Source organism: Fulmarus glacialis, unplaced genomic scaffold, assembly GCF_000690835.1.
Source record: "Fulmarus glacialis isolate BGI_N327 unplaced genomic scaffold, ASM69083v1 scaffold13569, whole genome shotgun sequence".
NCBI lineage: Eukaryota > Metazoa > Chordata > Aves > Procellariiformes > Procellariidae > Fulmarus > Fulmarus glacialis.
This window is the reverse complement of record NW_009231463.1, coordinates 5,984-31,477: the sequence shown is the minus strand read 5'-3', so window position 1 is coordinate 31,477 and position 25,494 is coordinate 5,984. Positions and strand designations below refer to the sequence as shown.

Genomic DNA, 25,494 nt, shown 5'->3' with positions numbered 1-25,494 from the left:
GCCTCACATTGCTAAGGATTTAACCAGATGGAGAACGGAAGCATTTCACCATCTCTGCTGGAGTCCAGGCCTTCTAACTTCATGAAAATAATCCCATGTATCAGAGCAGAAAACTGGCATTTTGGGTGTTTTGCTAGTACCTGAACGGTCCACAGTCAAAGGAGGGAGGCAGGGACATGATGGTGTAAGCCACAGGCAGGAGGCTGAGGAACAGGATCAACAGCAAAAGTCCCATGTAAAAATTATTAGACTTGGATGCTTTGAAGACTCGTTCGTGAGGGACATTGCTACTCATGACAGCCCAGCACTGAAAATACATGGAGGTTAATAAGCGCAGCACGTTTATGCCCATGAGCCCTGGTGCGTAAAAGGATCCCATCCTGAAAAGGAAAGGAAAAGGACAGGTGCTATTTTTTGACAGACTGGAAGGTTATTTATTTTCAGAAGAAGGAAAAAAAGTGTTCATGTGGTGGCAAGTTTACCCACAAATAAAGTCTGAGTGGGCTGGCTTGTGCTACCCCTGTGCTCCCGGAGGAGAAGCTGCCTGCATCCACGTTAGGGTACAGTAACCATACATTGAGGACCAGCGAGGTCGCAGACCCCTCAGTGCTTGCAAAGAAAGATTTTCAGTTTGTGATAAAAATCATTTGGGGATAGCTTGGAAAATATCAGCGAGTGTAACCAGCAGGGAGAGACCTCCATGAGTCTGCAGAGATGTTGTAGCAGAGGAACGGGCAGAAATCATCAATCCGTGGCAAAAGAAACCTCACTTCCAGAGGAGGTGAGGGTGCTTTGTGCTGTTGCCTATTGCTTCTCGTGCTGTCACAGCAGGGCAGAACAGCTCCTGTTTGCCTTCCCTTGGGGCAGTTTTGGGATGTGCCTCTCCTGCCAGACCTGCTCAGCTGGCTTACATTGACATGTAAGCTCGTGGAGCCCCCAAAACCCTTTCTGACTCCTCCCCCAGCACGTGGACCATCTTAATACATTTTTACCACTGGGAAAAAATGACCTTATAAAAGTAAGAGTGGGGCAGGGTTTGCAAGACTGTTCTCTGCTGCAGTTATGCCCCTGCTACTCTTGGACGAGTAAGCCAGCATTTTTAAATTTCCCCTTTTATAGTCAAGCATAGAAAGCCAAAAAATCAAAGAAACCAAAACCCAAAGGCTTGGAAGATTTCTAACTCCACTGGCAGGTTTTCTAAATAATGAAAAACAACAACATAAAAAGGAAATGTCTTACCAAATCATTCCCTGGTTGAAGACCAAACCCAAAACATTGCCACTGATGTCAAACTCAGCATAGGATGGCTGCGTGGGGAAAGAGAGGAGAGTGTGTTGTTGCTAGAGGTACCTGCTATTGTTTGCTGCTGGGTATAAGGATAAATTTATTTAAAACTGGTATGAAGGGATTTCTGGGAGGGTTCCCGCTGCGTGCGTACTGCTTGAATGACCAGCAGCAGTGCGGTGAAAGCAAAATTGGAGCTACTGCGCTGCTTCTCTCTTGGCTTGCTGAAAATTGGAAGGATATATGGAGATGCTTAGAGTTGCTCTGTGTTTATTTCTCCCTGCTAATATAAAGCCAGCTGCGAGCAAAGGAGCCGTGGCATGGGACTAGGTTTTACACCCCAGCTGGTGTGTCTGGCTACGGACTTACAGTTCCACTCTGGTAAAATATTGTATGTTTAAACGGTGATAATGATGAGCTGGCGCGCAAATGCTACGCCAGATATATCCATGTCCCCAGGTCTTGCAGCAGCAGGCTGCTGAAGAACAGAAACAGAGGGCAAAGCGAGAGAAATCTGAGGGAATATATGACCTGATGGGTATCTGGTGGCATTTTGCTCTGTGCTAGCCAGTAGTTAAAACATTGCTTTATACGGAGCAACCTGTCTGATGTGGGGGCTAATGGTGGTAAGTCCAGAACAGGCTGGTCTAATCTATTGACAGTATTCGTTGTTTTATAAATTATTATTCTGCTAGATTTGCCTATGATGAAGCTACTGTTTCTTCTACATATATCTGCTTTTGTGCACACAAAACTTGGATGACTTTTGGCAGATTAAACTATGTGTAAAGTTTTTCTTTTACATTTTCTTGAAAAAAAATATTTTTTTTAACTGCAATGCAGAAAACACGGTTCTAAGAAATGATGGGTGATGCCCTTATATGTTTGAAATGTCCTGCGCAGTATGTCTGTTTTTCACACAATTTGCATGTACTTAATACTGTCAGCAGTTCAAAAAGTTGAGGTTTAAGATGTTTGTCTTTTATGATGAAAACTCAAAAGGACCCTAATCAGAGTCTTGCTTAGCTGACCCCTCACAGCTTTGAGAAGGGATGGGTGCAAACATTGTTTTCTTTGTTCTTTTGATTCCAGTCCATTTCTACTTCAAATCTTTAGCTAGAGATTAATATTGGCTTCTTTTTCCCATGAAAATAAAGACAACTTTCAGTGCTTGCTGTCCTTTGCCCTGACTACTTCTGTGTGAGAAGGCTGGGTTAAACAAGAGACTTATTCACTATATACCTTAGAAAAACACATATACAATTGTGCTGGTGCCCATGGCTGGGTTGGGTTAGATGGCTGTTACCAAACCACCTTTCACTCCTTTTTCATCCCTGGGCCAGGGGAAAAAACACCCAAGCCCCACTTGAGCACTAGCGGAGTAATACACATAGCACCAGGAAGAATACACGAATCTCCCAGAGATGTAGGAGAAAAAGAGGAGGGAAGCCCACAGTGCTTTCTTCTTTCTGTAACTACCATGGGAGCCGCTTGGCATGAAAGGGGAGTTTTTCCTTTGCCAGGTCGCAGAGTGCCAACCCTCTAGTGCTGCCCACATTATGGGCTGAAAATTAATGCTCCTACTTAGTCCTAATAAATGAAGTCCTCGCTTAGCTCCTTCTGAGGTCTCTGGGTTGGACTGCTCTTTTGCAAAAGCTGACCTGCTGGAGCATGTTAGTCTGGTCATCCCCTGACAGATGCTGAATGGGGTTTGTTTCTCAGTTCAAAATCGCCTCGCAGCCTGCCTGGGCTGATGCCAAATGCCAGGGGAAAGGAGAGAGGGAAGTGCAGAATAAGCCCTAAAACAGGTCTTTTAAATTTCACTGAGAGGGGGAGGATGGATGTCTAGGAAAAGTTTTGGTTTTTTTTTTTTATACATCAAGGAGTGCCAGCAGGACAGAAGAGACTTCCAGCTATTTGTACAATTGAGATCTTAAGAATGAAGAAAAGCCCGTGTGGTATTTCTAAAGATTGTTCAAGGAAAGCATCTAGCAAAAAAAGGTGGCTAACAAAGTGAGAGGAGGACATGGCCAGGAGGAGGAAACCAAAAGCTTCCAAGAAGACTGTGATCTGTGAGCACACACAATGGGAGCGATTTCGTACTGCTTGGCTGCCAGGGGGGTCCTCCAAGCTCCGAAATCCCTCAGCCACCCTGGGAAATGTCCTCTGCCTCCCCCAGAAGAAATACAGAGAGCTCCACAAGCAGCAAAATGCCTGTTGTGCCCCAACTGCCCTTGCTTGACCAGGCCCCTGTAGATACCTGCAAAGCCCTTCTCTTTGCTCTTCTCCAGACCCCTCCTGGAAACCCTCCCAGTATACAGCTAGGCAGCTGGTGCACTGCTATAATTGTAGTCTTGCAAGGTATTTCCATCTCTGTCTGAATCCATCTGTTTTTGTCACTTCTTATGTGAAACAATGGACTTTTTTTTTTTTTTCATTATTTTCTTCCATACTTGTGCAGCTCCAGTGCTGACTGCTTTGGTAATGTAGCCTTTATGAATACCAAAGAGTCCAGCGCTGTTGTGTCTTACGCATACATGAGAAGGGAAGGAAACGCTCCTTGCTCCACTGCAGCAGAAGAAACACCAGATTCCAGCATCGATCAGAAGACGGTGCTGTGAGTAAAGCATGCTGCTGCCTGTGGGGTGGGCAACAAAAAGGAAGGTCTGGGGCTTTGAGAAGAGGTATAGAAGGGTCCAAAGGTTTGGGGTTATAACAACTGAATGAACCTCAGATTAATTTTTTTTAACTCAACTTCATGTTTTAAAGTCCTGAGGTGGGGGAGAGAACGGCATTTTTGTAGAGTTCTTTCTGGGATGGAACCGATTGATCCAGAGAACTGATGCAGAGATTACCTACACCAATTAAATTATTAGACAAGACCGGAGGACCACTGAAACCATTCAAAACCAGTCTGACCAAATGGCCCTAAATTACTTCTGTCTTCTCAGCTATAAGACACTGACTTACGAATCCAGCCTCTAGGTCCCAGCACCAACAGTAATTCACAAATCTGACGAAGCAAGCTCGGATGAAATCTCCCACCAGGATGGTTATGTAGGTCACTAGGATATCAGACACAGTGAGCCTTACGAACTCCTGCAATTTAGAACAAGGAAAAAACATTTAGCTCCTATAATTTCAGTAGTGTATTCAGGACTGTATTTTTTTATTAAGCCATTTGTCTTTAACCTTCAGAAAAGCATGCCATGAGCAAACTCGCTGCCTGCTTTCAAACACTCGGCAGTGCCTAAGCTTTACCTCTATACTTGGGAACCACAAGTTCAATTACAGCCATTAGCCCTGATAGTTGCTGCTAGCATTATTGACTGCACTATATGTTGTGGCAGCACATAAAACGGAAGCAGAATGTTAATGCTGTAATAACAGTGGTGTAAAACATACATACACCGAGGGCAATTTTGATTGTGCATAGTTCTGCTATGGCTCAGCTCCGTAACCTTCATGTGGACTCCTGAGGAAATTGCTCAGTTGTAAACACAAGCTGCGAGGAAGTGTAGAGAGGGGAGATGTGCAAGACAAGAAGGATAAAATTGCAGGCAGAAGTAAGACTTGTAGGATGGAGATAGCTGGTGTCCCAAGGATTCAAAAGGAAAAACAATTACAAGAAAAGGTTAAAAGTCTGAGGGGAAAACCCAAGGATCTGGAGGATGACAGCTCAGCTGCACTGAGGATCAACCCCTTCCAAGGAGTGATGATGGCTGGTCTTTCCCTGCTTGACGGAAAACCATTTGGCTAGTGAAGACCCATTGGGTGTACACAGTAATGCATAGCCTCGTAACTTGGTAAGACCTAGCTATCTATATCAGCCAATAAATAATTGCTTTTACTTTTTAAGTTGTGCATAGTCTGGCTGCAGAACTTCTTGGTGCAAGGTGAAGGTTGCATGGTGGGTTTGTGGGGTGAAACTCTGAGGACTTGAAGGCTACCCTGCGTGCATTTCAGGGGGGTTATTTTTGCCTAGTTCTACTCTCATCTCATGGCCTCACGATATGTTAGAAGTTGGGATGTATCAGGAGTTCCCTTGAGATGTGTCCTCTGGTTGGGTTTTACTCATGTTCCAAAGCCGCGTTGCAACGTGAACTGAAGTGCAGCAATACGTGGAGAAGACAGGTTTGCTTCAAAGGCTCAGTCATGATCTGAACAAAAACACGATGCAGGCATGGCTGCAGACTACCCAGCCTTTTGTGCTCTTCACAGCAAGTGCTGCAGAGCTGTGCATGCTCTCGGTGCTTCTAGCTGGGGATTTCACCACTGTGGCTTCAGAACTGTGGCCAAGGACTTATACTGCCTTGGTGCTGCTATGTGAGAGTCGGGAAAGATGTCATTTGTGAGGAAAACTTCAAGCCTGGAAATGCTAAAAACATCAACAACAACAAAAAAAAACCCAGCCCGGAGACTTACTACATAATGAATTTCTTACAATGCCGACAGTTGTCTCCCAGCAGGGTCCCCTGGGCACGTCTGCGGGATCAAGGGAAGGTGGGATGGCGATGCTGCCATTCCCCATGGATGAGTTGTGGTGGCCAAGCAGCGTCCAGTGCGTGATGTTCTTCACCACGTCCTCTTCAGCCAACTGCAACAAAGAGACCCCCTCAGCCAAAACCGTCAGGAAATAGGGGTCCTAGAGGATGTGTTTGGAGAAACCCAACCCTCCTCCCTACCAGTTACTCCTCATCATATAAGCATCTCCTTACAACAGAGTTGCAGTGCTGGCAATAGCACAGAAACTCCTTCCCTTTTGCCAGGAGCAGGGGAGCAGCAGCCCTTCCACACCAAAAGCAGATCAAGGCACCGTGAGTTTTGGGGAGCTAGCAATCTGCTCCCCGTACGTGGAGGAGCCAGACCTCCTGCAAGACTACTGTGTGCAAAGGGAGCCTCCACCCGGTCCTCCTTCCTCACTTTCTTCGTAATTTTTCAGGGCAGAGCAAACCACCCCAATTCTCAGCTTAAAACAGAGTCATTTTTTCTGCAGATCAGTTAGACATTTATCCTTTCCTGCAGTTATCTGCCTGCAACACGCTACCAGGATAATGTTAAAGAGGGGAGGGCAGGGGAAGAGGATTATAAACTGTATCCTCAGGGTCTGCGTTAGTAGAAATTTCAAATGGTGTCAGATGGAGAAAAAAATCGAATTACCCTAATATGCCATGATTATAGGAGACAATAATCACTCTCTTTTCAGGGCTGTACAGAGAAGCTGGAGACTCTCTGGAAACCCCTCTGGTCAGTGAGTCTCCCCGGGGTGCTGCAGCTGATGCCTGAGAGGATTGGGGATGGGGGAAGCACCTGCTGCAAAGGGGGTGGTCATCCCTGCTGGCTGTGGGGACGGGCTGTGCTCACCCTCGGCTCTGCAAAATGCTAGTGAACGTGACTTTTCGGCTCAGCTCTTACTTTTTCATTGACATCATCCATCAAGGCCAACAAAAACGTATAGAGATTCCCAAGGAAGAGTGCGAAGATCCGCCCCAGCTGCCATTTCAGCCCGATGCGGGGATGGTAATTTTCTAGTGCAGCGATGGTTTCAAACAGCGGAGGGCAAAACATGCCCAGCAAGGACATCACAATTTCAACCTGCCACGTGAGGAAAACGAAATTACCGCTAATAGTAACAACAGCGACTATCTTGCTTTGAGCAGAGCAGGGGCTGCCAGCAACTGCTTGGAGATTTCTGAAGGATTTATAAAGGGGAGGGAGCCAAAGCGAGCTCAGCTTCTGGCTTTGCTTAGTGTGCAGGCAGCACAGCATCAGACTTCAGGGCTGGGTTGCACGGCTTGCTCTTGCAGGAGCGCTTTTGCTGTTATCTCAAAGGGATGAGCTCTGAAGAATTTATTCCCTGTCAGTCCAGACTCATGAATATTTAGGTTCCTCAAGTCCCTCGTAGTACTGCTTGCATCAGCTCTGAGGTTCTTATTTTAGTTTCGGAGGAAGCGCAAGACTTGGCTTGTGTGCATAAAGATAATTAGTCGATGCTAATGTTTATTTTCCACGTTCAGCACCTTTGCTTTTGCAGTAGGCAATTATGGATTTGAATGGAGGCACATCAAAGACTCAGTTTTGCAGCTCAAGAAAATACGTCCTAGTGGTATTTTTGTTCCTCTATATGTACTGTTGTCAATGAGGTCATTGGCAAGTCAGGGTTAGCTCAGGCATGACTTGCAGGGTCTATCTTTTTTTACAGCCCTACAGTGCCCGTTGGCCTGCAGAGGACTGTGTCTGCACAGCTGCTGGCAGTCTCTGACTCATAGGTCTCTTTTTTGTACTTTTCTTTCCAGGAGATGGAACAGTACCTAGAACTGTGTATATTTAGATCTCAAGTTATCACTAGGAAAGTCTCAGACATTAAACTTTTTTTTTTTTTTAATAGGATTTTTTTCTTTGGGAAAAGTTCACTGAAATAAATCAAAGCATTTTGTGAGAAAGTGCTGTCTTGCTAATGTTTTCTGAGGGAATTATGAAAATGCATGGCTTTAAATTTAATTTGGCTTTGATATATAAATACATGATAATGTAGTATACATTGAAATTAAGCCTTTCCATAGGTTGAAACAAATTTTTCTTTTTTTTTTTTTGTGAAGAGCTTCAAGATTTGAACTTTTGATTCCAAAATCAGACACAGAAAAATTTTGACAACTGCAGTTTTTCTGCAGGTTCTAAAATCTTATTCCTATAATTCAAGATGGACTATAAAGATCTGAGTTTAGCTTTACATCTGATCATGGACATTTCTAACACCCAGAAAGCTTTCTAGTACAACAGAGTTTGTAAGCATTAATATGCAACTTAAGGTAGATTTTTTAGAAAAAGGTCAGTGTTGTAAGTGCTGACGACCCATTGACTTTTCTTGTGATTTATTTTAAGAGTATTTTCCCTTCTCTGCAGGAGTTGTTAATTTGCCCTGGAAACTCTCAGTGAGACCAATGCGCTTCCTGGCTAAAACAAGTGCAAAGGTACTGAATGGGACTTCTGGGCCCTAGTAGGGAATCCCTCTGCCTTGGATGCTCTCCTCAAGCCATGGCAACAATTATGCTGATGTCCAAGGCAAATTATCACAGCAGAAAACTGGAAACAAAGTTCCCTTACCTCGTTTCTTTCATACCACCCAACGTTTTGCATTTTGGAAAATGTCTGGGAGCGTTTCACCACGAAATAAATGAGGTAGCCACTCCCACACAAGCAACATATGATGAGGACGTTGGCCAAAACCCGCAGGAACCTCCTCAGGTGAATGTTCTCATCCTTGTTGCTTTCTTGCTCATCTACAATAGACTCCTGAAAAAACAGTGGTGCTCACAGGATTGGAGCGAGTATCTCACAGCACCAAGCCTAAAGCAACATCAGATAGTTTTTCACCCTATGAAACGCAATCCCATGCTATTCTGGCTATATTGAACTTGGTAGTTTGTGTTAAGCTCAAACTAAGCTTCATACACGCATCCCCGTTTGACTGAAAGACATCAAGTGGCAAACAGCCTGCCGTGTCCCAGGGGAACGTGGTGGGGGAATTGCACTCTGAAGTAAAACAAATTTTTTTCAAAAAGGTGGATAGGGTGACCCAAGGCACCTGGGAGCTGGAGCTGCCATGGTTCAGCGCCATACCCTGTTAGTACAGAGAGATGCTGTACAGGTACCCAGATTTCCCCTTAAACCTCTGCCATGGTAGGCGCTGGGAGCATCCCCAGAAGCAGCCAGAGAAATGCCAGTTAGGGTTACCTTGAAGCTGGTGGTGATGGATGCAAACTTGTTGTCCGCTGTCTCTGGGTTGCCAATGAGGTAGTCCCAGCTGGTGAACATTTTCCAACTGAAAATGAAGTTGTCATCGTCCCCGTCTGCTGTACTTTCATTGGCGTTGCGTGCCATCCTGTATAAGGATGTATGCGGTGACAAGGTCAGTGTTTCACAGAGCCACCACATGTCCTTCAGCTTTGCAAAGCAGCACCGGTGGCTTGGGATTGCTGGTGGGTAAGGAAGGAGCGGGGTGACTGTTCTTGGGGTTTGGGTGCAACTGTCTAACACGTGCCATTGGACTTTAGGTTTAAGGAGCACTGAACTGTCAAATGGGGTCTTCGGGACTACGCAGATCTTGTATTAAAAATAGTGATGTAGAAAAAACCTAGCATAGGTGATTAAAGCAGATTGAAGATTGTTTCCACTAGCTAGTGCATGAAGAAAGTCTATTTACAGTGCTTCTGGATCCTAGGGTACAGTATATGATTATGGCTACCTTTAGTTAGTTAAATGTAGTCAAAAACCTCTGGTGCTGTCCAACAGACCCACTGCAACACAGTTTTAGTGAGAGTTCAGTAGCTGCAGCCAATGCTGGAGCCAAAGAGCTTGCAGCAAGTCATGCAGGGAGAGAAAAAGGATTATTCTTGTTAATCAGCATAGGAGCAGATATGGCTTCTGCTGTTTCCTCTCTATTATTTAATCCCTGAAATCCTTCTGTAATTCCCGCTAGAGTAGCACCAGTCCCTCAAGGAAGGTGAGACAACAGATGCTGCAATTTCATGGCAAATGTACAGCAAATCCCCATGTCCCACGCCAGCCAAAGGCTCAAGAGGCTCTTTCTGCTGCACAGCAATAGGACCTCTTTCAGCAGCGGTACAAACCCATGGGCTTATTCTTTCTTGCAAAGGAAGGAAAACCTTTGCATGGTGTGCCCTCCAAGCAGAGACAGGGGGGTTTATTTTTTTATTTTTGCCTTTGCAGAGACCGTTTCGGCAGTGAGAAGTGCCTCGGCTGCGTCCTCAGTGCCCTGGGGATGCTGCGGGGGCCTCACCGGTGCTCGGGCACAGTGCACCAGGGGCACAGAGATTGGGGTCCCGCTTTAAAACTCCACTGATTGGTTTGGGGACACATCAAAAACAGTCTGGTAGCGTTTGGCTCTTTTCTGTACCCCTCGCACCATCTGTGTGACTCATTGGCTTTCAGGAATGGTTTTTTGCAATGAAAGGATGGGAAAAGGAGCCTTTGAAATTTACTGTAAGTAAAATCCTCCCTCATGTGCAAAAGGCACCTGTTTGATGGCCCTGTAGTAATGTTGGAGGAAGGGTTAAAGTGATCGAGAGAGGAGGAGGAGGAAGAGGGCTGGAGAAGGCGGTCAGAGGGTTGAAAGTAACACATGTGAGCACATGGCTGAGGCAGGGAACTGCCCAGGTCCACCCAGCCCGCCAGAGCCAGGGGTGGTGGATGCTGAGGCCGAGTGCACGAACAACACAGCAGGCACGCAGCCCCCTTCACCCCACGCTCCCCCAGCTGTCCGGCCAAAGCTGGACCGAGCTGTGAGCTGTGCCCATGGAGGGGAACCCAGCTGCGAGACACAACTGGATGGATTTTGCAGGGAGGGCAATGCCAGCTATACTTACGATCTTATAACAACCATCAGGCTGTAGCCGAATACGCTGATCCCAACCATGAAATACGCCATCGGTAGCCTGTATTTTAACCAGCCAATTGTTCGCTGGTTGTTGTAGTAGCCGTAAAAGAGTGCCGAGTATTTGATGTAGCCCTGGAGGAAAAGCAAAAGCAAACCTTTGTGTAAGCTGTGCAGCTTTTCTTCTGCAGGAAAGAGGTTTCTGGTGAAAACTGAAGCTTTAAAACAAGGAAAATCAACTTGGAAAAAATTTTAGTGTCTCATTCTTGGCTGTTTGTTGCCCTGTCACCTTTGAAAGCCATCCTCCTAAGAGCTTATCCTTCTAAGAAAGGGGAGAGCATATCAGAGGATACTGGCTCAAAACCAAAATGTATTTTTTATCCATCACTGTTTCACCCCTTCCAGAAAAACCTCCTTATTGCTCTTTGGGGCTGTAGCCCACCTGCTTCTCTAAGCCAGTATCAAACACTCAGACCTTGTAGAAATGCTGTAGCAAAGGGGTTTCCCACCATGATATGAAACTTTTCCTTTCAGCTAGGAGGCAGCTGATGCTCGGTACTCTGCAGATTTAGTTCCTTTTACTGGCTACCACCTGCAGAACAAGTATAACTAAAGGCTAAAATCGAAGCATTACTTTCCTGTGGAAAGCTCAGACACAGTATCAACCATGTTGTCTCAAGCAGATCTATTTTTTGCTGTACAAACTGTTGGGCATTCAACGAGTGTGCAGATCTCCTAATCTGCTGTTAGCAATCTCTCCCTATTTTTCTGTCATATCTCATCCGAGTTGATGTGTATCATTGCATATTGAACTTCTCTATTTTTTGCCTGCTGTCTTTCAGCTCATAAGTTAAGTGTAGTTAATCAGTCTAGCCATGATAGTTGAGCAAGCTCCGCTCTGATCAAGCCTTTGGAAAGACCAAAATTGAGACGTAACGGGAAGCTCATATTAGAGGCTGTGTAATGGATCTTGTTTAGAGACATTGAATAATTTACATGGGAAGGGACCTCTGGAGGTCATCTAGTCAAACCCCCTGCTCAAAGCAGAGCCAATTTCAAAATTAAGTGCTGTGGCTCAGAGCCGTGTCCAGCTGAGTTTTGAAAATCTCCAAGGATGGAGATCCCACAACCTTTTGGGACTCTCTTCCAGTGTTTGACCACCTCCAATGAGACTAAGCTCCCCTAAAGCGCTTGGTTTTTCATTCCTAACCTAACGTAAAGCTTTAGTATCCCTGGGTGCCACATTAGCTGCGTGTTTGCCTTGCACAAAACGCAGTGCCACAGGTACAGGACAACTCTGCATATGTCGCTGCCAGTGCTGCTGGGCCACTTGGGAAAAGGCAGCAAGCCCGTGGCTAGCACACCACAGCATGGCTGCTTGGGGCTCATAGCGTGTTATGTATAACGTGCTGGGGAGGTATAATGAAAAAAGCCTTGTAAAATATAAAGATAATGTTCCTGGAAGGTGCTAGTGAAGTTTTTTTCTCAGGTTGTAATCCCGAACCTTTGTCTTTTTGATTCATCAAATGGTGGGGACTGAAAAACGAGTTTCTCTGCTCACATCATCCAGTATGTTCTTTAAACTCCATTTGTGAGACATGGTGTCTGGTGTCCAAGTGAGATTTATTCCTTTCTATTCCTCTAGAAATCCATGATGTGACCTCCTTGCTGCCAGAGAATACATTTCCCCAGCTCCTCTCCCTTGAAATGTATTTTTCAGGATCACAGTATTGACTCTTCATTTTATGCCTGCTCTGAAATATGTTTCCCCATTGCACCTCTCCTGTTGAGCATGCTGGAATAAGCATCTATTCATTTTCAAAGGGCAGGCCTCTGTGAGGGGCTTCATTTGACATCTTCTGGCTGCAGAGGGTATAGGTGTACACCGTTGCCCTGTAGCTGGAGATTGCTTCTCAAGCTTGTGTGATTGCTCCCTGGTGTCAAGCAGCAAGGGATTGGGTGCGGGACGGGGACCTGTATGGCAGAGGGGTTCAGAGGATCAAGCCCTCGGTGATAGCAGGGGAATGTAGATGTATGTACCAAGCCACAGGCAGGAGACTGGCAGGTCATGGTAACGAGCCTTTCATGCAATGGTACAGCCTCATCCAAGAGCAAATTTCCTTACTGATATGTGTATAGCTTATGGTCTCCCAGAAAAAATCAGCAGCTAAAGTTCAGCAACACTCCTGCAGGGTTTTGTTTGTTTGTTTGTTTTGGGGTTTTATTTTGGTTTTTTTCTGGACGAATGAGTTTAAATGCTGCTTCTTGTATTTTTACAGTGTGCTGCTCAAGTGAGCAGCAGTGCAATGTTATTCAAAATGTTGCTAATTCACCTCTGAATTTTGGATTCTGGCAAATGGGTGAAAGTGCTGGGAGAGGAAAAGCTAAAAGGATCCTCAGCAGAAAATGAGTGGTGAACGAAGGTCTGGCCCTGTCAGGTTCCTGGACACACCAGTATTTGAAGCCTTATTAATAAATTCATTTAAATAATCTGGCTTACATTAAAGTAATGTTGGGGTTTTTTTGGTTAAAGAAATTGTGATGGAGTTTATTACAGAAGCACTGGGTCCCACGCTTGTAATATGTGGGCCAGCGCCATCAAGCATTTAAAAAATATTTCCAGAAGTAGCAGCTTTGAAAGTCAGATCCCAAGGTATGGGCCACAGCAGAATCTCTTTACCATCTGCACACATCTTTTTCTTTTTTGGGCTGTCCCCTAAAAACACTTAATCCCTTTGGCCTGAATCTTCAAAGGCAAAGAGTGACTGAGGGGGTGGTATGAGTCGGGGTTGCAGCCAGGTGCTCGCGGGCTGCTGGAAACTCAGGCTTTCCCTTTGGGTTCAAGTCCTAAACTTTGGTTCCAGCTTCAGTCTCATGTAAGTATTTCAGGGGAACAGGGATGGCAGGGACGTGGGGAGCGATCCCTTTCCCAAGGCTATGAGCAAGTTCAGTGGTACGGCAAGGTGCTCCCTGCCCCAAAAGGGATTCCGCAGCTTGAACTCGCCTTCTGGCTACCTGGTTCGGAGCAGCTCTCGCATTTCACCTGCATGTTGGCTGCCTTTCTGGTTGGAAGTAAAATGGCTCTTGTGCATACAAAATTTTTTGGTTCCTTTCAGAATAAAATTCTACATTATGAGTGTGAGATGATGATATAGATTTCTATAGGTTGTTCTATGTAGATTTAAAATACAGCAGAAATTTATTTATTGGGTGTTTTTTCCTCTGAAAAAGGATCTTTTTTTTTGCCTGAGTTCACGAGGCAACTCTGAATGTGTGAATGTGGTTTAAGTGAGTTGTACCAAGCTTATCACTGGGCAGTTTACATAGTCACCTGCTTCTACTAATATTCATAGAAAAACCTAACTTTGGCTTCTTGTACTTAATGAATAAAAATACTGTGTAGATAAAAGGACATGGGGTTCCTAAATCTGCTTTAACTTCCTTCAATGTGGAACCGTGTAACTCCACTAGCCTTAGTGGATTTTACTTTGTCCTCTTGCACCTCATTGACCCCAGACAGACGCATTTTGAGTGATGTTAGCCAGCCATGTTGGGATGTGATATGTCCGCTTTGGAATAAAAGTGCATCTGCTTTGTTCCTGCAAACCCAAGAAATATATGTCTGTGTGCGTTTGTGTGTATACACACACATGTGTGACATATGCCAGCTGGCACATTTGTGTATAGAAGTGGTTCAAATCCACATGCAGATGCCTGCATGTGCACATGCTGTTTTGGCCAGAAATCTCTGGAGATCCACAAAGATTTCATGGCAGCCGGCGTCTTCATCTTCTGGAAGAAATAGGTGCATTGCTGGTTTGTCTTGGAACAAATTCATCCCTGTAGCGCTACTAACTTCTGAAGGGTTTTAGGAGGTATTCAGCTGATCTCTTATGATTAACGCTCCTGTGCTTACCTCAAAATCCCAAAGAACAGAGAAATCCATAGCTGTTGCTTGTTCAGCCCGGGGTACAGTTTTCCTTGGCATGCTCCCATACGGCATTCCCATCAGGACCTGGTGAACATTAGTAACAGTGATGCATGCATAGTATAACACACTGTACAGTTTTTTGCATTTTTTTTTCTTAACAAGTCCCTTTGGGTTTGCTTTTGGTTGGGTTTCCTTTTTATTGATTTTAATATATATTTTATTTCTTAATACAAGAGCAGCAGTTTAAAATATTTAGAATTAATTTCACCCAAATAACCAGAGGACTTCCCTTTCCCTGGTAACATCCATTGCACAGGAAGTATTTTGCCAAGGAACTGTAACCTTCAATGAACAGCTCCAGTTTAAATGTCCTTAGTTTAGCAAGAAGTTCTTTGCTTGAACTTCATGGGTCTAATGCAATAAAGGGATTAGCTTTATCTATTTATGCAGGACTCCTCCTTTGAGAGAAGTCAAGAGCACTGGGTTGAGCTTGCAGTATATTTTGTATTATATAGTCTTGAATTGAAAAATGATCTCAAGGTGAGGTGAAGGGCAGTTAGGTTTGGGGAAAAAGCATATGACAAAATGATGCAAAGAACAGTTTTCATGGCAGAGCCTCTCCTGATGGCACCACGCAAAGCAGGTCTTGCAGCAAGTCCAGCAGCTATTGAAGTCCAGACAGAGAACATCAAGGGCTATGGAGAGTTAATATATTTACAAGCAGACTCTGACTGGTGCCTATACCAAAATATCTCATTAGCATTCATAGCCTAGAAAGGTTCTAGCATATAATCTATCACTTATTTTTTAGGGCTATCTAATTAATTTCAAAATCATTTATGATTAAATGTTTATTGCCCAGCTACTCTCCATATTGTAACAGCTCAGTAGGCAATGAGTAACAGTATGCATACTTTAAAGATGAAAGCTGTTTAGTCTTCTACCATATGCATAGTCTCTAACAAAATACATTTGTATTGTTCAGTGCTAATGGTTATGTCTCTTCATCCTGGGAGGAAACAGAGCTTTTGCTTTCGATAGTGTGAGCAACCACATTGAGGAGAACAAAAGCGCGGTCCTCAGGAGAGACTCTGTGCTGCATTTTTGCTCCATAAAAATCTGCATTGAACAGAACAGATGCCACTGTCTGCGGTTTGCACAGCCTTTAAAGACTGCACTGAGTAATTTAGCCAGAGCTGTAATGGCTACATCAAAAAATTCTTCAATAAACGATCATATAAAGTTGGCTATGAGATCCTTTTCCTCCTCCAAGAACAGCGAGAAATAGAAAAACTAAAAATAAAGCTCTTCCTTGTGAATCATCGGAAGTAGAAGTACAGAAAAGGGATTATTTCCCAAACAAATGTTAGTTGGCAAAGTGCTGAGAAATTGTTTGTTCCTTCCCTCAATGGCTCCTCCTGCAGGGCTGTGCCGTGGCTGCCAGCCCAGGGCCGTGCCCCTCGGAGGGCCCAAAAAGGCCAGGGGGGACGGTTCTTAATCACTTTCAGAGCACAGTCCATCTCTTATGGCTCTTACAGACCTGAGCTTGCACCTAGGATTCACAGGTCATGGTTTTCACTTTAGTCAAAATGTATAACTAGCCTTAAATTAGGTTTTTGAGCTCCTGTTTTAGCTGCTGGATGGGCAGGATCTTTGATAGCATTTTAGGTCTCCTGATTTCCATCCGACTTTTGCTCCTGTGTCAGCAACAGCCTTGTAAGTTGTTCTTTGTAAATAATTGTCCTTATACATTTTATTTTCTAAAGCACTGCCTGTTATAAGACACTTGTCTGTGCTATCAATCTCATGTTCGTGTTAAGCAACGGGCGAGATATTACTGAAAGGAGAATTAAGCACTTACCTCTGGAATTATAACCAGTCCAAATATTAACCCAAAAAGGACAAGATTTACTCCGTACATCCACCGCAGAAATATGAAGTAGGAAGCGACTGAGGAGCCAAAGTGACCTTAAACCAGAAGACGCTTCATGGTTAGGAGTTTAGGAAGGTTAAACTGTCCTCAGCAAGACCTGGACCCCTTTACCCTCAGGTCTCCCCAGCGTGTTGCCCAAGACCCTCCCGACAGTCCCCACTGCTGATGGAGACAGCAAAGCCCAGAGCTGCCCGGGGTGCATGCTCCTCGTTTGGCACCGGTGCCCAGGGCAAGCAGAGATTGGGGAGCAGGGAGCTGGAGCATTGTTTGGATGAAGGCAAAGCTGTCTTACAAAATGTCTCGCGGCCACCACACAGCAACTTCCACTTACTCTCCACTTCTTTTATCTTCATCTCCCAGGGTATGCACTGGGTTTTAAAATTGTCAAAGTCCCTCTTAAATTTCACCCATTTCTGAAACAAGACAACATCGCAGTGAGCAGAGAGGTGCGAAGAGGGAGGCTGCTTCATCTGCAGGGCTTTCTAATGTCAGGGTTTGGTAGCATTGCTGGAGTGGGTGTAAAACAAAGCAAAAACTCTGGTCTGGGTCTGATCTTTTGGACCATTTCAGAAACTACCTTCAATGCAAAAGCCCCCCACCCCCAAGTGTTCACATTCATTATCTGAGTTTTAACCTTCCCAAGCTTTTGGAAAGCTGTAGTTGTGCTATGAGTTTACCATATTGTATAGGGGTGGAAAATTCAGACCTAGCTCTGGATTGAAAGAATTGATGCAGAACCAACTCTATTTAAAACAAAATTTAATTTTATAAAATACTAAGCTTGAATCCTTCCTCATCAGACCAGCAGCTAAACTCCCATTGATCTCATCATCTCAGGCCTGGCTCCGTTTTTCACTTTTCAATATAATCTCCATGACAACATGCAACTTGGCTGCCAACTTCAGTCTTAAAACACAGTCATCATTCTCCCTGTTATCTCCTCATTACCGGGGAAGATGAAATTTTACAGGAGTCCATGGGGCAGTGCAAGAGTTTGGCATGGCTTCTCTTCCCTTTAGGGGTACCTTGTCTCACAGATCAAGGTTTTGGAGATTGCAACCAGAAAGCCGTGGTTTTCCCCGCTCTTGCCAACCCTCCCTTGCTTCCGGGAAGGTCGCAATGAGATTCAGCTGAGGGCAAATTTCCCCCCATTCTTTCTGTAATAGTCATAGATTTGAAGATGGCTAGTATTTTTTTGAATACGGGCAGGAGATTTTATTCTGATTTCCTGGTGTCTCTTTTGCCAAATACAGATTAATAAACTCTACCAAAAATGTGCTGAATACATAACCAGGTATCCAAGCTTTTCCCTGACATCATTGCACCACTTACCTTTGCCATCATCATCTTATATGCGTACAACTTCTTGCCCTTCCCTTTTCCCAGAGCTCCTTCAAACTTCTCTACAAAAGCTTGTGCCTCCCTAATTGGAAAATAAACAAGCAGGTTACTGAAACAGCAAAGGGGTCTTTAGCTTTTCACCTCTGCCTGCACTGATGGGAAAGCAGCCATGCTCGTGCAAAGCTGGGACTTTGGTCTCTCCCCACACCCTGCGCTGCCCCTGGGGTTCCAGCTGCTATCTGCGGGTGGTGTTGCTGGGCCATGTACAGCCAACACGCCCACCCGGGGCTAGCTAACGGGTCCCCAAAGCACTCGTGTTCATGCAGAGATGTGTCCCAAATCTTATTCCGCACTTCTCCCTGAGTGTAGACCAAAAGCCCGCCTGTTCTTCTCACTCCAGAGCTCTCCCACCCCGGCATGCCTGCTATAACTTCTCTCTCCTGGTGCATTGGTCAAGAAGAAAATAACATTGTCTAGTGAAAGAAACTCCAAGAGAATGCAGAATTTCCCGCCATCAATGCCTCCCTGGATAAATATCAGAGATGTGCAATTGGCCCAACAGGATAACCTCAGTGCCAGAGAAATGAGTGTGCACTAGTCAGGAGTAAAATCAAGCTGCAAATTGAAACTAGTTTTAGAATAGGATTTCTAAGGGAAATACAGAGAAAGAACCTAGGTAGATGCTGTTAGAGTATGCTGAGTTTGTGAATAAAATTATATCGTATTAGTGTTGCTAATACATCATGAGAAGAGATTAAATTTCAGGAGTTGGGAGATCCTTTGCAATCCTAATCCTGTGGGAAAGACGGACTTCTACTTGGTAGAAATAGTTGGCTAGTTCAGCCTGTAACCTTGGGAAAATCACCTGCGACTTTATTTGCAAACCTAAAGTGAGATTTCTAAGTCTTGAACATATTGTTTCCCTCTCTTTGTGTTTCACATTCCTCATCTGTGCAATGGGGCTAATCCGTTCTTGTCTCAGGGTTGAGTTTGTGCAGCCAAAATAACTATTGAATGTACAGCACTCTGAGAGCCTTTCTGGAGACCCCTGCACAAGCAATGCAACAATTTTGTTTAGGTTCATTAGCAGGTGGTAATGATTGCCATGGTTCAAGGATAAGATGAAGGGATGGAGGTACGTTATCAAATATGATCCTAGGCAGAATTTTAGCCAGGATCCTACACCAAAGGGAAAATATGTCAGAAATAATACTGCTTTGCTTTTTTTTCTTTTCTTGCAGAACTTTGGACTTTTAGGATCCTAAGATATTATTTGGAATGAGCTCAGGCTCATAGCATGCCAGTGAGATAGAAAAGCTGCTTTAATACAGTTTCCCTGTATAGATCTTTACCCAGATTTTTAGAAATCATTGGCAGTGTTCAAGGTTCCTGATTTTAATGGAAGATGGAGCAGGTCTTGGCCTTCAGGGTGCAAAGGAGAGAAGCAGAGACACACAGTGACTGCCAGCCTTCACAGCCTGGTCACTGCAGCTCTGAGCAGCCTCCTGGCAAACACAGAGCGGGGGCACCACCACTCCCCGTGGGGCTGTGCATGTCTTGCAATGCTATTTTGAAAGCTCTCCTGGTAGAAAGGAGTTTCAGAGGATTTTTAACCAATAGAGCTGGGATTTGAATCATTGCCTCGACATGGGAATGGTTTGTTATGAGCCGTTCCCTGTTGACCTGTGGGTTTTGATTTCCCTGGTCTTCCCTGCCCCACTGCCCCTCATTGCCCTGCACTAAGAGGTCTCTGCAGCTGCCTGAGTTGTTCCCACATTCAACATGGGTTGGGTGGCAATATTATCTTTGCTCCATAAACCTCTGTAAATAATAGAGCGTTTTTTCCAAGCAGCCCCGTCTCAGGAGTGTGAAGTAACATGGCACTTTGCTGCTCTGATTTCTGTCTGACAATGGGCATGAATAAGCAAACCAGGGCACGGAGTCTGCTTTAACAAGTAGCCTGACAGTAGTGAGTCATTTGGTTTTAAATACAAGGCTAGAATGACCTGGCCATGGGTATCAGTTGAACAGATTTGCACCTTGTCTGTTCTTTGGTTACAGAGGCTGAAAATCAAATTCCACATTTTAACTCTGATCATTTAAACCCAGACAGGCTGGCCAGGCTCTGCCGGTCGCTTTTTCTGGGACGGGGGTGTTACAGTAGCAGCAGCAAATATGCAATGTCTAGGAAAGGCAAAGTGCATCTGACAGCAAAGACCCCAGGGGAGTGTGGGTTCCCGATGTGATGGGTACCTGAGCACCGAGAGCTTCTTCACCATCCTCCAGGGCTTGTTCCTCATGGTGGAAATCAGTTTTTTCTTTTGCTCCACCTGCTCCATCAGCATCGCGAGCTCTTCCTCTGACAGCGACTCCTCGTCGGATGAGTTGGAAGAAGCAGAGGAAGTACTGGGAGAGACACAAAATAAAGGACACAAAATAGAAAAACTTGCAGGAGTTAGAGGGAAGGTCTTGCTTGGGGTAGGCACAGTGCTGCTGGCCCCCGGGGATCCCACTGTGATGTGGGCACAATGCCTCACCATCCCCCGGCTCGGTGCGACGCCAGCACGGCCCCTTTGCGCTCAGGGCAAGGCTGCTTCCAGTCCGGATAAAGAAAAGGAGATTGCGCCCCGGCATAACTCGCCCAACTTTGTGCTTTGGACCATGCTTCAGCTACAGAAGGATTGCCTAGGGCTACAGCTGGCTCTGAAGAAATGTTTTTCACACCTTCAGAAGGAAATGGAAGGTATGGGGAGAAGCAGAGGGTTGGGACAAGCAAGATTTGGAAGAGACTTGAAAACATGAGAGATCCATTTTAACCTGAATGTTTCCATAGACCAACCACAAAAATGTGCCCAGGTCTGAGTTGCTCAGGCTGTCTTGTTTAAGAGTGCTTTTCTACCCCCAGCTGTAGGCACTAGGACTCATTTACATGCATGGACCTGATCCTGGCTGAGAAACGATAACAACAGAAGACCTTGGAAACAGTTTGGTTGTGTGGCATTTTACACTAGTGTTTTCCACTGTTCTATCTCTTTTGGGAGAGCAGTAACTTATTCGCAGTCCATTTGTTTTTCAGTTCTGACCCATATGCCACTGTCATGCGGATACTGCTGCCAGTCTGACACAAGGCACGGTACTCAAGGATTGTTTTATTACCTGTTTTTCCTGTCTGTCTTCTGTTTGTTCTCCCCCTCCTTTCCTTTCTTGTTTGTTTTCCTTTCTTTGTTTTCTGATTCCTTTTGATCTTTGGTAGGAGCCTTTTTGCCTCTCTCTCTCTGCCGGCTTCCTTCCTCTCCTGCCTTTTTTCCATCACTGTTTTTTCTTTGGTAGTTTTTATTCCTAGAAGCTCTGTTTTGTTGGCTACAACTGTCTTCCTCTTTGCTCTCGCCATCTTCTTTGTCTTTCTCTTGCTTTTTCCTTTCAAGTCTGCTTGCTTTGCCGGTTTCCCTGAGGGGCTGCTTCTTAGGTGTCTTGTCCTTTACTTCATCTTCTGCAAGGGATAAAAAACAGGTACTTTGGGAAACACTTAGCTTTCCATGCTGGAAAAATAAGGATTCATCAGAAAAGCGCAGGCAGCCAGGATGCCTGATGCAAACCCTAGCAAAGGCAATGAGCAGATGCCCGTTGACCTCGGTGGGCTTTGCGTTATGCCCTGTCCAAGAACCACGTCCACCTCTTTGGTTTATGCAACTCCCATTTAAGACAGTACGACTCATTTTAGCACATCAGTGACTGATATGTGACTATAAGAAAATTGGAAATTAGTTCCAAATGCAAAAGCCCATCCATCAGAGAGCATAGACAGATATCTTCCTGACCTGTAAACATACCAAAGCAACGGAAACAGAAATTGCAGCCAGTTAAACAGTATGTAGTGTGCTTCTTGGTGCAATGTCCTTGAAAGTTGTTTACTTTTCAAGGCTGAGGATGGAACAGACAGTCTCTGATGCACGTTTCATTCTTACTGGCATTGCAAGCTAAAAAACTTATTTGTCCAGAAGTCAGAAGTGTTTCCAGTTTGAAGAATTGAAATGGAGCATGATTTAATTGCAGAATATTATGGAAAGGGGAAAAAAACATTCAAAAAACCTCAAGCCCCTCTATCCCTTTTGCCACCAAGTACATTAAAACCAATAGTAAGTTTTCCAGATTCTTTTGGCTTCTAATTTTCCAAAATTTCTTACTGATGAAAATAGAGTGTTCAAACAAAAAAAAAATTGAAAATTGTAGTTTTGGCATTTTCCCCAGGGTTGGAGAAATTGTAATGGAAGAAGGAAATTGTGCTGGAGTGGGATCCAGAGTGAAAAATGAGCAGCCTAAAAGGTGAGGAAAATAGAAACAAAAAGAATTTGAGTGTTTGCAATTTTTTTTTGGTGAAAAGTTAGAAATTAATAACAAGCAAATAGATTTTGCTTGCTAGTGTTAAAAAATTAGTAGGTGGTCATTGTCACACTTGTCACTGGGAATGAGAAGGAACTTTCAACTTATTTCTCAAGAGCCGTTAGGTAGGTTTCAGTTACTATGTAATGGTGCATCTCAGCCAAATTTCAGTTAGTGATCTAGGTCAAAGGACCACCTACGCTCTTTGGGAAAATGTTCATTTTGGGCAGCCAACTATCAGAGTTTTCATTTGCAACCTATCAAATATTAGATTAAATATGGAGCATTCATTTGTTACTTTTATCTTATTTCCTTTTTTGCCTGTATGGGAAAGGTGGATATGATTAAAAAAATAAATCCCAGTCATTTGCTGATTACTTTTCATATTTTATGCGTCATACAGACACAGTTGTGAACCATTTTTGCAGTAGCGTCTACATTCATATTACCTATCCAGTGCTGTTATGATCTTACGTCTTAGCTAACTCTCTTTATTTAGTGTTATAATCCTACCCCTTAGCTATTTTGCTTTATTTACTGTACACACAAGGTTAAAGCTGTTTTTAATCCTGTCACTGGCTCTTCCTGATTTTCCTAACAACCATCAGTCTGCCTCCAATCCATTTTAATTTTTATCTTCTCGTGGTCATGATTAATCAAGATACCAGTGTGTTATGGTCTAAGCAAGCATTACAGGGAGGGCAAGCAGGACCTCGGCGTGGTGCAAAGCAGTCCTAGCCCTGCATAAAGTGCTGCTTTACTGCAATGCCTGGTTTACTAGGAATGACTGCCAAGGGACGTGGGCTCCGACAGCCTCCTACTCTAGGAGTAGTGGATGAAAGGGGACAGACTGCTTAAGAATGGTGGTTTACATATCACTATTATAAGTCAAACCTCAAGGGAAAAATCTGCTTGCTTACAAGTAGCTCATGAAATGGTTCCTGTTGTAGAGCAAGTCACAAGCCAGAGAGAAAAAGAAAGGGTATCACCTCCTGTGTTTCAAACAAGACCGCATTTTTTAATCTCTACGTTACCTTCACTCTCTGTGTCACTTTCGACTTGTCCATCAATCTCTATTCCGGCTGCAAGACAAAGAACAAAGAGTAATTGCATTTGTTGCTGGGATTTACACACGCGATGCTTTACACGGCTAGTCCTTAAGTGCCAGCTGAGCTCGGCAGAAAGTCCCTTATTGATTATACATTATATTCTTTTCCTACAGTTACAGTCTTAATATTTGCTTTAGTTTGGCAAATTGACAAAAGTTCGCTGCATGAGCAAACTGAAATTGCATGATCTTTGAGAGATGCAAAATTATGTGCTTGGAAAGTCGTGACACATTTTCTCAAGTATTTGGCATCATCCAAACTGAAATGATCTCATAGTGATACCAACCATCTTCCATGATGACCTGTAAAGCACATTTCTTTTTCTTCCCCATGACAGCTTCCCGTCTTTTGCACAGACACCGTAGCTGCTATGTTGCGCACGTACACCCCAATCGTATACAGGTTACTCTCTCTTCCAGTGCCCATGTGCTTGTCTCCTTGGCACCGCAGACAGACGGGCACATCCAGCCGCTGGTGACCTCCTGCTTCTGAGCCATGCGGGCAGGGGAGGGCAGAGAGGGGTGGGAGAGGCAGGGAAGACTCTGCCTCAGCCCACCCAAACACTTTCGCTTTGGCTCCCTTCTCCCTGTGAAAAAACACCTGTCGGCATTACATTGCATTTCATTATTTAAACATGAAGGAAAGCCCTTTGGTGGATACTTGGTGGTATCGTATGAAACACAGACACAAGTCACGTCTGGTTCTGACATAAGCATGTGGCTGGAGGCTTTGAAAGGATCAATTTTCTTAATGCCATATTCTTTACTGACCTGCGTCAATCTGTGTAACCCTGTTAGTCATTCTTCTGCACCTTATTAAACCTCTCAGTGCGGTGCCCCTCGGGGCATGGCTGTGGGTCACCTTTTGTCCTCCATGTGCATCCTTTGTAGGGGACTCATGAGCTAATAAATGCAGCAAGGAGTCAGGAGTCAGGACACCAGGATCTCTCTTTCCTTTGCACCTCTATTCTGTGTGACCTTTGCATACTCATTGCACTTGCTGGTAAAATAGGATAGATTTTCCTTCTAGGTGCTCTGAGGCTTAATTAATTAATGCGAGACCCTCATTCGGAAGGTCTTTTAGTACCGCAAAGTATTGTATTGCACGCTGCAGCTTGCAGTCTTTCGATGGGCCAAGGATAGGTTTGTCTGAACAATCTCCAGTGTAAAACCTGCAGCATCTGCCCCAGCTGTAGGTTCCTCGGAGAGCCGGTGCATCCCCAGCACACGGTTTCTCCTGCAGGCATGTGGATTGAGCAGGAACGGTTTCCAAAGAAGAAAGCTTGCCCTCACGCCATCTGTGAAGTCTGCTGCGGACCCCCAGCTCACGTGGACGTCCCTTGGGGGACCTGGCATAGTGACAGTACACAAAGACTTTTTTCCAAGTGTTGGCAGGAAGAGGGTTAATTCCCTTCTTCCCTCCCGAAAGAGAGGAATGTTGTGGAGATCAACTTGAGGCTGCTGCTGTTTGCAACTCTTGCAGATGACCCCTGCTCTGGGTCCGGTGCAACACACGAGGAGGTGCCAGCCTGTACAGGAGACTCTCTGCTTCTTTTTGATAGCTGAATTTTGGTCCAAAGGCACCTTTCAAGTATTTTAAGTCCAATCCCATGGATTGTTTGATCTGCCTTTGACTTCAGCTCAGCTCGCCTGAGCTAAATACATAATACATGGTATATGCCCATACATTCTTAACAACTCTAACCCTACAAGTTCATTACACAGGGCATTTCCACTGTGTGTTCCCCACACCAGTGGGTCTGACTGGGGCTGAAGTCAGCAGTAGTGGTCTTTGAAGGTCTTCCTAGTGAACAAGTTTCCCCTATAACCCTATATGTTGATGTGGTTGGTTGAAAAGTTGTTCGAAAGGTGATCACTAGGTCATTGCATTAATATTGCTCCAGGCCAAACGGAGCAATTCACAGTTGCTGGAGGCTACTGGAATGGATTTTCTGCAGGCTGCTTCAGTTGCCTCAAGCCTCAGCCCTAAGCATCTCTTTCCCAAACAGAGGATCTAGGGATTTCATTTTCCTTGTTAAATGAAAGCCAAGTTTCTGGAGAATCAGGTGGTAAAAGGCAACAGTGGTGTGGATGCCCATCACATCCCCGCAGTACTGTGCTCG

At 44.7% G+C, this 25,494-nt stretch overlaps 1 protein-coding gene across 1 annotated transcript in view; it reads right to left on the bottom strand.

Annotated features, from left to right (window-relative positions):
• Positions 1–23,345, bottom strand: part of TMC2 (transmembrane channel-like 2) — a gene marked incomplete at its 5' end in the record, with an annotated part of 33,859 nt that extends 10,514 nt beyond the window's left edge. The window contains 15 exons of the mRNA XM_009584590.1: positions 141–380; positions 1,240–1,307; positions 4,255–4,383; positions 5,729–5,881; positions 6,700–6,879; positions 8,389–8,577; positions 9,019–9,166; positions 10,671–10,813; positions 14,595–14,693; positions 16,471–16,577; positions 16,874–16,955; positions 17,875–17,965; positions 20,137–20,289; positions 21,040–21,373; positions 23,298–23,345. Of these exons, the coding sequence (XP_009582885.1) occupies positions 141–380; positions 1,240–1,307; positions 4,255–4,383; positions 5,729–5,881; positions 6,700–6,879; positions 8,389–8,577; positions 9,019–9,166; positions 10,671–10,813; positions 14,595–14,693; positions 16,471–16,577; positions 16,874–16,955; positions 17,875–17,965; positions 20,137–20,289; positions 21,040–21,373; positions 23,298–23,345 (2,164 nt within the window). The remainder of the gene's footprint in view (positions 1–140; positions 381–1,239; positions 1,308–4,254; positions 4,384–5,728; positions 5,882–6,699; positions 6,880–8,388; positions 8,578–9,018; positions 9,167–10,670; positions 10,814–14,594; positions 14,694–16,470; positions 16,578–16,873; positions 16,956–17,874; positions 17,966–20,136; positions 20,290–21,039; positions 21,374–23,297) is intronic.
• Positions 23,346–25,494: the final 2,149 nt, after the last annotated feature.